The sequence below is a fragment of the Dermacentor andersoni genome, chromosome 2 (genome assembly GCF_023375885.2).
Source record: "Dermacentor andersoni chromosome 2, qqDerAnde1_hic_scaffold, whole genome shotgun sequence".
NCBI classification, from domain to species: Eukaryota; Metazoa; Arthropoda; class Arachnida; order Ixodida; family Ixodidae; genus Dermacentor; species Dermacentor andersoni.
This window is the reverse complement of record NC_092815.1, coordinates 30,173,291-30,185,475: the sequence shown is the minus strand read 5'-3', so window position 1 is coordinate 30,185,475 and position 12,185 is coordinate 30,173,291. Positions and strand designations below refer to the sequence as shown.

The window sequence follows — 12,185 nt, the reverse complement described above, 5'->3', positions numbered from 1 at the left end:
GGCAGTAATATGAGTGCCGGAACCGCTAATCAAGTCGTCTTATTCCACTGAAAACAAGGCGGGATAACGACGATGACGACGACGACAACAACAACAACAACAACAACAACAACAACAACAACAACAACAACAACAACAACAACAACAACAACAACAACAACAACAACAACAACAACAACAACAACAACAACAACAACAACAACAACAACAGTGTCAGAATCTTACGCTGCGAATCCCGCGGTAAGTAAACAAAAAGGCTGGTCTGTGGCTTGTTTCCAGTCAGTAAAGAAACTATTGCCAGTCTCGGTTGTGGTACCAGTGCGGCGCGCTGGACGTCGCTGTCAGTACAAGTACTTCGAAAAGAATGAAGTGCTGTCGATTCTAGCACCATGTCGCAGACAATGCCCCGATCAGCTGGGATACTGACCATGAAACTAACGCCTGTGTTCGTTTTCGCCAGTGATTAAAGACGACTAAAGAGAAAGGGCGCAGTAATAAAGCGAACACTTTAAATATACCTCAGAACGTACGTTTACCCGCTCGTGCGCTTTTGTTCAGTCGCGCTACCTCTTTCACGCGGCCACCACCCCCGCTTGCTAAAGAGGATGTTGCTGTGAACGGAGGACAAAGCAGACCGCGAGAAACAAGAAGAGGCGAAATAGAACAAAACTCACTTTTTTGATCTTTTTGATTTCTTCGCTGTCTTCGTCTTCGCTTCGGTGTGGCGTGAGCCTCCATTCTTTCTTCAGCGCGCACAGCTGCCCGGTATGTGTGGAGAAAAATATGAACGGAAGGTCAGTGCATCATGACGTCACATGCTATGTGTCCTGCCTTATATTATTATCAGATGCGGTTTGTTTTCCCGCGATATTCACTGAATAACAGCTCATCATATTATATTGCTGCAAAATAATGCTTATTCGATGCGTTCAAGTTGTACACTGTTAATATTGCCACCCATGACAGAGATAACAAATAAAGTTGATGCAACCTTTAATAACCTTGGAAATGTGATAATGGAAATGTCAAAATTACCAGGAAGGGAGCGCAACGAATACAAAATAGAAAAAAATAAAGACGCAACTGGAATCGGCATCATGGTTGTTAAAGTGCCGTCACATGCTTCACTTTAATCAATTACGTTCATTTTCATTGCGTTGCTTTTAGTGCTACCCTATCTGAGCACTTCCTGTAAAGCGTGCTTCGTCTTGTGCACATCGCCGTGCAACAAAGCTTGACTTAGAAAGGCAACCCGGATTTGCACTGAAAATAAAAGAATGAAGATTTCGCGCTGATTTTAGACTTGCTAGAACCAAGCGCTCCTAATTCGGTCGCATGCGTTTCGCAAAGAAAACCGTTTATCGCGAAAACTCGTCTGAGACAGCAAACGCACGTGGCGAGTGGTCGGATAATTAGTGTGAAAAACGATGGTCATTTCGTAGAAGGAGAAGAAGAAAAAAAAAAAGAAGTGGTACATTAGGTGAGCGAGACAAATATTTCAACCTTAGCTCATTATCAGGTCGCGAGTTATGGCCTTTCATACGCAAGAATTGGGGGAAATTATTTATTAAGGAAAGAATACAGCTGAGAAAGAAAAGCGAAGCTGTTCTCATTTTCACTAATATCCATGGGAGGTCATTAGCTGATCGACGCTAGCTGTCTTCTCACTGACCGTTATAAATTAAACGCTTCCAAACTCGCATCAAGACATGCTCGCTGCTTTTCTTTTTTGTTTGTCCTTTTTAGACTTTTGCCGCGCTCACTTCGTTGCTCTTTGGTCGAAGCACCGAAGGTGAAGTAATTGCGCGTGGTAAGGAGCAAGCAAATTAAGAACGCTTCAGGACGTCTTGTAAAGCGAGCGTGTAATGTTGAAGGACAATGTTATCCGCCCATCCGCTTTCTGATTTTGTTGACTGGAGAAGCATCTTGGGTCAGACGTGTGCACGCGAGTCCTTCGGAGGAGCGCAATTAACGGGGCCCCTTTTTTCTTTCTTGTGCGTAAGCTGCGTGTTAATTATAGCACGGTTAACACATACTTCAGCCTTATAAATTAGTTTTCCAAGATGGGTCTATGTTATAACAAAGGTACCAATTTCTGCTTCTCACCGAAATATATTGTTTTTGGAGAATCGATTTAGTTTTGCGAGCCTTGGGCGGTAATTGAACTTCCGAGTAACGTTCAGGCAACTTAGTTTATTTCCTGATAGGATCAAAGTGAAAAGCTATTTTTTTTTTACTCTGAAGTGGTCCAAGTAAATTATGCTCACCTTCACATTCGCGTTTATTGATGTCCATCATGCACGGTGCTCACTACCCATGCTACACGGGCAACAATAAACATTTCTGAAATACGTGAGCACTAGATTTGTTAAAAAGAGTTTTACTCTAAGGTAGACGTGTCACAAGTTTGTGTCGGTGACCACGTGAAGAAGGAATAATTATGTTTTTGCGAGTTACATTTGGTATTTACAGTGTTTCGTGAAACCCATCGTCCGAAGTTTCCTGCGTTTCATATTACCCTCTGATATTTTGGCTCAGCTGTTGTTTTACATCCATGTTATACTTAGTGTTTTACCCTGGCTTGTGTCACATTATGTGAAGCCTCTCGTGTATCGTATACATTATCACACAAAAAAGAAAAAAAAGGTAATACCTATAAGAAAGGCGGGAAAATAATCAAAGTTTGCACCGAAATCTCTTGCACCGGAATTTAGGGGCAGGCCAACTTGAAATTTAGAGGCGGGTCAACTGAAATCTGGGGGCATGCTTACGCATACTTCGACGACTCCAGTGGAGTTTCTGCATAATTTCTTTATCCACCCAAGAGCTAACGCGGGCCTTTGAACTGGCTCGCACTCGCGTACTGTTCACTTTTTTGGGAAATGGACGGATACGGTGCCGCGGCTGGACTGGTCGTCGTCACGCATACAACGCGCGAAAGCAGCGCGTGATTAACTCGGGAACACAGTTTGAATGAAAGGTACCAAATTGTATTCGATAAATCGCTGAGTAGAAGAGCGACATCAGCGTGACATGTGCACATGGAAAAAAAATACAAGAAACGGCGAGCGACAACCGAAACAGTAAAAACGCTATGATGTTTGATAAATGGGGCTTGCCAATGATGGAGCTCGTCAGTCAAGCGACCTGTTTGGCAGCCGTGAACGGTGTTCCGAACAAAGCCCGAATAAAAGCTTAAAACATTTTTCAACGTTGATTTAATTGAGTTTAACTACGAATTTTCTACAAGCTGTGCTAAATTATTTGTTCATGACTGAAACGCTCTGTGAGATTAATTCAGGGATGCTGCTTGAGCTGCAAGGGAGATGCACGAACAACAGACGCCGTAGGCTCCTTTGAGCTCGCTTACCGGAAGGGTTACTCTGTGAATCCACACCAGTCTTTCTAGAGGTAAAGATAACCTTAGCTAAATATCTTTGAACTCATCGTCTCACAGCAGTTAAAATTACGAAGGTTTTCTTTCGCGTCTTGCATCCTACTCCATCAGCTCACGTAACTATCACAGGTGTCGTAAAAAGCGCGCATTTACACGCACAATTCCTTGCAATTTACTGAAACTATTAGAAACCATATATCACTGAACCATCGCCACCCTAATATATACATACGGCTTCAGTCTCGGTGGCAGGACGATGCCACCAGCATATGTTACAATATTTGTGCGGCCGTCTGCCACACCGCTACCGAACTACCATGCAAATGATGAATTTGTCCACGAGTTTTAAGCAGCTGCTTCATTTACCGGTGCATCGCTATTTATCTCAAAACGTACATCATAGTCGGCTAGCAAAAGAGCCGTAGCTTCTGTTATGATCCGAAAGTCCTTATTGATAAAATTTACTGCTCTCGTCTTTAGACACCAGTTGGCCTGACCTATTGTATAGCTTACAGAAACTCACCCCATTTATCACAATCATCGAGACTTAGTGCCTCCTTCAGGTGGGGAAAAGCACGAGAAAGAGCCGTGAGCAAAGAAACTTGCTTCGGTGAAAGTTGAACGCGGGCATGGGGAATGGCGTTTCTCTTTAAATATAGAGCAATCCTAGACCTGATCACCTATATGCGTTATGAATATACCAAAGTTGGGCATCTCCGTAGTCTTAATGCGATTGTGGTGATTGTTTATACTTGTCTACGGTGCACAGATCTTGTCGAGAAATTTGCATCTCCATTGACATTACCTACGGTGTTTTTATGTATCTCCAAATGAAGTGTGATCGTGCCGTCGCCAGCGGAAATGAAGCCAAAAAGCTTGTTCCCGTCGCCATGTGTATGCGCGGAGTGCAGGCGTTGACCTACGGCAGCGGCCGCTGAGCCAGAGTTGAGGAAGTAGCGGTCCGCTTATCGGGTTGCATTCGAACAAACAAACAAACAAAAAACATTGACTTCGTGCTCGGCGACGAAATGGTTCGCTCACATTATCACGGCGCTTCGGCGCAACAGTAAAATCGAAAGAAGAATGCGCAAGGAAAAGTGAAGAAAAAAGGGGGAAGCCGTCGTTCTTCCGCAGCATTATAAATATTTCCTTCTTTTTATCCTTTTTTTGTGGTAGGCTCATAAAGATCAGAAAAAAAGGAAGTCAAAGGAAAGAATTTGTGATCGTGGTTCGCTAAAACGACAGCGCGGTACTGTTCTATTTAATTTTAGTCCTTCCGTCTGCCACTGCTTTATCTTGCATGGAGTCGATCGAAGAACGAGCAGGAATTCCCGCTCTAACGCTTTCGCCTGTTTTCTTGATGCGGACAGAAGGCAGACCACCAATAAACCGCGGCTTTCTCTCCGGCACTGCAGTAAACGAGGTTCTCTTCCGGAAGGCGTCGGTTACTTGGCTCGCCTTTCTGCATAGTTAACTAAGAGTGTGAATAATCTGCGAGGCTTCAATGGTTGGCTGTAGCATAGCGATAGTTTCAGTATAAGCGGCGAACCACAACAATTGCAGTTCGTAAGGTACGATAGTGAGTTAGGCCTTGTAAGGAAGACGCGTATACGGGATCTCTGCCCTCTTTTGTGTTGAAACAGTCTCACTGAGATAACAACCCTGCAATGTTTCTGTGCAATACTGCTCAGTCATTGGGCGGGTAGACGTAGGATGATCCCGTCACCTTGATAGGAATGGCACAAAACAAGACGAACCTTCACCAACTGGACCAACTACAACTCCAACTCATTCTCTCAGTCTTGTTCAAGTAGCTCCTTACTGAAGATTATCAGTGGACATATTTTAATTGAAACTCTCATGAAGCGCCGAGTACGGGGTGTTCCACCGAGTGTGGACCTTATTTAGTCTGCTGTTGCGTTATCTTCCATGAGGTTGCCGCCTCACGAACGTACAGCCCTCGTGGCATGCTCACCTCGGCGCGCAGCTTCTTGATCTCGACGGTGAGCTCCTCGCACTGCTGTGTGTATTGCCACTTGGCTGTCTTCTCGCTCTCCACGATCTGCACCAGGTGGAGATGCTTTTGCTCCAGCTCTTCCTTCTGAAGCAGCATCTTGCTGAAACTGCAAATAGCACCACGGGCATGAAGGAAGAGTAAGAAAGAATACAATACAAATTTAAATTAAATTATGGGGTTTTACGTGCCAAAACCACTTTCTGATTATGAGGCACGCCGTAGTGGGGGACTCCAGAAATTTGGACCAACTGGGGTTCTTTAACGTGCACCTAAATCTAAGTACACGGGTGTTTTCGCATTTCGCTCCCATAGAAATGCGGCCGCCGCGGCAGGGATTCGATGCCGCGATCTCGTGATTAGCAGCCCAACACCATAGCCACTAAGCAACCACGGCGGGTAAGAATACAATACAATACACGTTGCATACGCTATCTGGTTTTGAGCTTAAGTTGTCTTTATTGTTAAAGAATGAATGTAAACGAAGCACGCAACCCTGTAGCACCCGGCTTGTGGTTAGGTTTCAATAGGTCAATGCCTGAAAACGGGTGTGAATGAATGTTTGCGCGAGAATAGGAGCTTTTTGTAGATACTAATGAATAGCGTCATTAGCGGTACTTTACTTGCCGCTGTGCTCACGCAACTTAGATTTTTTTGTGGGTTTGTTCGCAGAATAGCACAAACGCTGTCCTAACAATAGAGCAGACGGTGTTTCATATAGGCACACGATCATGGAGATGAACAGCAAACTTTCAAACCTCTTCAGTGCGAGAGAAAGAGACAGACGGAAAGGAAAAGGCAGGGTAGTCAACCAGGAAAGAAAGTCCAGTCTATGACCTTACAATGCGCCGAGAGAGGGTAACGTACAAACATTAGGAGAAAAGAAAAAGAAATGACCCGTGCCCGCGCGCAATGCCTTTGCGGCAGTGGCGCGTTTTCTCTTCTGGTGTTCTGTTGGCGCGCTCTCTTTTTCGCTTCTTGTTTCCAGCACATCATGTTAAATAATTCCCACACGATAAAGATGTTTCGTACAACTCTGTCGCTGTGCTTGTCTTTATTCAAGTACATAAATTATTCAAGAAGGACACCGTCGCCCCATGCAAGTGAAAGAGGAGACATCATTTGACGTCCGATCCTTCTTCAGACTGTTCATGCCTGTATCAGCGTGTAACTAGCTTTATTCGCTTTCAATACAGTATACGCACTCATGTTTCACGCGCGTCGTACATCGTATTGGACGCCACGTGTTAGCTCGCATATATCTTGCTTAAGACTTGCTGGAGGGCAGCTGACGTGCATTTACGTGCACTGGTAACCTGTTTCCACGAAAAGGCGCCTACTCTATAGATCGTTTTTTCGTAGGCGCTGCCATAATGTGAACGCAGTGGCGCCGCCTATGAGCAGCGCCATACTGGCTTGGGTTAAAGCGGTCTTTTGCATGGCAGGTATACGCTAGGCGGCAGGTTCTGGCGTTTGTTTTCACGGTCGTGTGGTCTGTTTAGTATGACGTGCGTCTTCTACGTGGTAAACGGTTCTGTGAGACGTGCTGAAGTGGTTTAAGGCGTCATGGCCGGAATTTCTGCTGGCGTTGAGGTGGACGGAACACGCAGCGCGATGTGTGCGCGCATATTCGAGTCTACAATCAGCCTCGAAGATCAATTGTGTATTTCTGAATGTTCCAATCACTAATGTGACCTTATTGCAGTATTATCCTCTATTTCTGAGCTGCGATTTAGGAGCCATGTAACATACGCGACGATCGTAACAGCGTGAGTGTGGGTACCGTTCTGCTACGATAGGAGCTGTGATGTTATACTTGGACAAGCGTTCAAACTGTTCGCTGCAGGTTACATTGCGTGACTACTTGGTTCGATGGATGAGGTTTCCGCCCCTGAATAAAATAGTTTTGGCAAGTGATAGCAGCATACCTTACAGTCTGAATTACGCTTGTCCAGCAAAGGGACTGTTTACGAACTGCACGAGCGTCCTAAGCAGTGGTAGGTGCTGGATTATATATACCTTTGTTCTATATATACCACATGGTCCAAGCATACCGCATCAGCGGTTATATATTTATAAACGTCGTGCGGCGTGACCATGCGAGGCCCTATTGCGGCGTTAGCCCGTTTTCTCTTGCTTTTTCGAGAAAGAAAATGATAACCGAATTTATTTTTCGGTTGTGTTCGTTCCGTTTCTACGACGCACTCACACGTATTACGGAAATTTTGTCCTCAAAAATAAGCATCGCATTATTTTTATGCGATCCCTCATATATAATGGCTGTATGCAGGCCAAAAAGACAATGCCGAAGCGCACAGCTTACATATGTACCGTGCTGGTTCACCAACCGCAGTGATCGCTGTGTTGAGCAGCGCCATCGGCCTCATGCAGGAAGGCTACCGTAGACATATGGTAATTTGAAGCCTACTAGACTTGAAATGCGCGAGAACGATGCCGGTGCATCACAAATATTTGATTGTGACTGCCGCTTAGATGTTTCGTGGCATCCTTAGGTTGGCCGTGCACGAGCATGCGCTCTTATGCTTTATGTTTTACTCCCTACGCCAAGCGATCAGATATTGAGCAGATTTACCATTTCATGCTGCTAATACAAAGACACTGGTTTTCTTTGTTGAATTAAAACCGATATAAGCAAAATAGTTCACAACACATACACACACTGCGACTGATAATGTGCGTACACCGCGGCTGATAAAACGCGTCGCATTTTTGCGCCCCCAGAAGATATTTCCGCCTACTGTAGTTACCGATGCACCGAAAGGCTTCCCTGACGACCTTATATGAACGGACATGGCGTAAGTTTCACAAAGTACCATCTAAAACATCTCGAAATTGTTCCGCAGCACGCGACAGCAATACCTTCAAGCAGCGCCGCGCCGGATCGCCCAAGCCAGAGAGGAGGAAAGGCTCTCCACGCGCACGATCCTCCTCGCCCGATGAAACGGTCTATACGTCTCAAATAAGCATTCGCTGGAGCTCGTCAGTGCTTCTCGCAATTACCTCTACACACATGTTTGTCCTGCGCACTGAATGAGTGCTCACTTTGCGAGTCCCATCAGTCATCCCGGTAAGCGGAACGTTAGGCAAGCCGTGGCGTAGTCATCACATGTCGTTGTGTCTCGGCCTCATGTGTACTCCAGCGAGCCCCGTTTTCTAGCTCACGTGCGTATTGCTCAGCGTAGATTCGCTGTTCTTAAGTTTCAGAATCAGACGTCAGACCACGTCCTATAGTTAACGTTATGTGACTTCTTTGACGTCCCTGTTGTCACGTTTAAAAGTTCTTTAGTTGGAACTGTCGATGTATTCTGGCCGCAATAACTTCGCTTGTGCTGCTGGTCCTTATTGAAGTCGGTGGTTTGCTTGCAATTTTTCAGAATGATGGCTGTTTTCTAGGTTTGCTTTGTTCTTTCTTTCTTGCTCCACGGGATCTGCGTTCTGAGTCTTGGCATTTATGTGGAGCATTAGAACATGGCAGCAAATAATTGGTATTTGCATTTAATAACCTTGCTGCAGCACGCTGCTCGTGCACAATGCCAGCTGTTTTACGGGTGACCGGGACCTTGTCAGGCTCTTGCCTTTTGTCTTGGCGCCCTCTTTTCGTTGAAAAGAAAATAAACTTTCACTTTCACTTTCACTTTCACAGCGCGTGATTATAACTTTACGCACGACCAGCTAGTCGCAAAACGCATTATGTAACTTAAGATTTCTTACAAAGCAAGTATAGAATGAAGAAGGATAATATATACGTAGATGTTCTTTCATGAAGACACCAAACCAATAGCTAGCAGACGCATGGCACTATTGAAGAAATATCACAAAATAGAGGCGGTCGAGGGGAGGGGGAGCCGTTATAGAGGCAGGTTTTATTATTAAGCATATGGACGCTGCAAACAGTCATGGCTATACAACTGACAAGAGGGCTAGTTGGTAATTCTGCAATATGAATACGGTAGCGCAACACAAATCACGCTATACCGTCTTGCACTAACGCGCTCGTACTGAATCATAGCTATAACCGCGGTTGTCACAGGGCTATCTCAAACTAAAATTAAGAGCCCCCACACGCACGTCGGAGCTAGCACGAATTGAACGTCATTTTTTTCTCCGGAAATCGATCACCACGCGATCTCTCTGACTCGCGCCGAAAAGCGTACGGCCGGGCGCTGCGTCTATAAACGCGGCTCCGATATCATGCGGGTGCACGTCGGGATCCCGTCCAAGAGGTCGACTCATTTGTCTGAGCCGTCAGCGTGGAAGCCTCTTGACAACCAGTCTTTGGCGGCGCGTCTGAACAACGCTCTCAACCCCCCCCCCCCCCCCCCCCCCCCTGGCCCCCTTCTCCCGCGTCGGGTTCCCTTCTTTCTGCCACGCTCACATGTCGACTTCGTGCCAGAGAGCACGACGATAAATCGAGAAACGAGACGGAGGTGTCCCCACAACGTTCTGTCGCAATAATTCTATGCAGCGCAGTAACACCTATGGAAGATACCGGTTCCGGGTGGCTCATTGAATACGTCACTTTTTTTCTGGAGGCTGCGAAACCGCGGGTTCCAGTTGCAACTGTGCTCATATAAGGGACGAATGCGAAAAATGTTCGTGTACATGCTTTAATGTACGTATTCCAGATGTAATTCAAAGGGCGGACAGCGAGGAAGTCGACCGTCAACGTACTATTCCTGCGCTTTTTTTTTTCGCCAGCTTTCTTTCTACACTTTCAATACGGGACGTTATACGTGAATTTTAGCGACCACCATTACCAGCTCCGTTTAGAAACACGAATTTTCTTCGCAGCTAATAAAAAAATGTGGCTTTCGTTTCCCAACAAATTGGCGAGTGTGTGGCTAGCCCGATGTGAGCCCTGGTTTAGCGAAAGCTGACCACTTCTATTAATATAGACAGAGGGTGCTTGAGGTGTCTGCCTTTGAGCGCTCTTATTTCCCATCCTCGGTGCCGTCAGCTCATCGTATTATGAAAAAGCCGGCGCGCCTTTTCTCCGAAGGTTTTCCTATGCGAGTCTGGGGAGAGCTCGTCGCGGTTTCCCGGAATGATGTGATCTGGAATGAAGCGATGCGTCCGAGCGAAGACGAGTGCGAGAAAAGCGCCAAGTACGCCGAGCCCGTCGCGAGCTGCGATGCTGCGCCCATCGAGCGTCGTGTGCAGAGTGCGCGGGAATGACGAAACGCCGGCCTTCTCCTTCGCCTGTCACGAGGCCTAATTAAAAAGCCGGGACGATCGAAGTTCTCGCCCTCACGCTTTCCCTACACGATGTGCTAGGTTAAACGACACGGCGAGAAATTGCCCGTAGGGGCCTGCCTGCTCCTTTCTCCAATATACGACACGTTTTTGGTCGCTCAGCTTCGTCACCTTCTAGCTCCAGAGTTTGTTCCTCCACACCCACGTTTCTTTTTTCTTCTTTTCTTTCTTACCACGACTGCAGGCGTCGTCACTCGCCATCTCTTCGAGAGCACGTCGTGCGAGATCGCTCCTCAAGGCGATACCTGTAATTACCATATCGGCTCTGTTGACGTCCTTACGCTCGCGTTATTCCGTGGCGGGAAAACGCTTTTATCGATGAGCGGTTACTTCGACTCATTTTCGCTGCCTAGTTGAAGCACGGCGGCGGGAGGCAGAGTGGGAAGAGTGGTTCCGTGAACGAGGTCAAAAGGAGCGCAATTTCTTTTTCTTTCTCTTGAAATTACGCTTCAGGGCAAATTTTCCGCCTCGTCTGGCACATTATTTTGGCGCAACGTCATTTCGTTTTCTCCTAGCTGTCTGTGTATTTTGACAATTATTTTCGTTTAGTTTACTTGTGATCGATACTTCCGTAAAGGTGTGAACAAGGGCGTGAATGGAGCTGAAAAGAAAAGCATAGGGAAGAAAGAAAGCGACATAGTAAAGAACGCAGAATGAACATAAATACGTGCTTAAAAGTGTTTTTAAACTGAATAAATTAAATACAACCTTTATAACGACAACAAATTTGAATGCCACAGTTTTAAACCCATCTCAAGACACTTTCTATGACATTAGACAGGTATACTATATTCAAGATCAGCGCAGCAACCCATAGTAGCTGTAATGATTCTTGAATATTTAAAAGCCATAGCATCATGTATATTACGACAAAGTTGATCATGTCGTAGCTGAAATTGTTGCATTGGCTAATCCTGATATCAGTGCACGGCATGTGCAGATACTCGCGAGGATATAACGGGCAACAGTTATAACGCGTTTAAAATGCATGTTCTGCAGTTATTGTGATTAGACACAAATCAATTATTTTGTGTTACCCACTTACCCAACACACTTACCCAGCAAAAATAACGCAAAACACAAAAACAGGCGAAGAGTGAATACATAGGTACAATGTCAATTTAATTAAAAAAGATTGGTAAGACCATTGGAGCAGTACTCTGTAGTGAAGCGTTAATCCACAGACCAAAAAGCTCCTCTACATTGAAAGGGTTCCATAAATGTCAGGGATCTGGCGATTATTGTGGACAAGAAAATAAAAATTTTAGAGTAACTGAAATTGCAAGAGAAAGAAAGAATATGTTGAGGACACTCAGTGAAGAAAAGAAATGCTAGCGCAAAACACAAGAGCATGCGAAGTGCCAATACATAGGCGCAATTTCAATTTCATATTAAAGTAAGGTGTCGCTAATGATAATTAACCCGATGTGAAGAATAAGGAAGAGATAAGTTTAGCATGTTTAATTAGCAATGAGAAGATGTTGAATTAGCAATAAGAGG

The 12,185-nt window shown here is 45.4% G+C and overlaps 1 protein-coding gene across 1 annotated transcript in view; it reads right to left on the bottom strand.

Moving 5' to 3' along the window:
• The window catches only part of LOC126542489 (ras-specific guanine nucleotide-releasing factor 2-like), a 402,122-nt gene that overhangs the window by 87,476 nt on the left and 302,461 nt on the right, over positions 1–12,185 (bottom strand). The window contains exons 3-4 of the mRNA XM_072286375.1: positions 5,373–5,520; positions 675–758 (exon numbers count right to left, since the gene is read on the bottom strand). Coding sequence (XP_072142476.1) covers positions 675–758; positions 5,373–5,520 — 232 coding nt within the window. The remainder of the gene's footprint in view (positions 1–674; positions 759–5,372; positions 5,521–12,185) is intronic.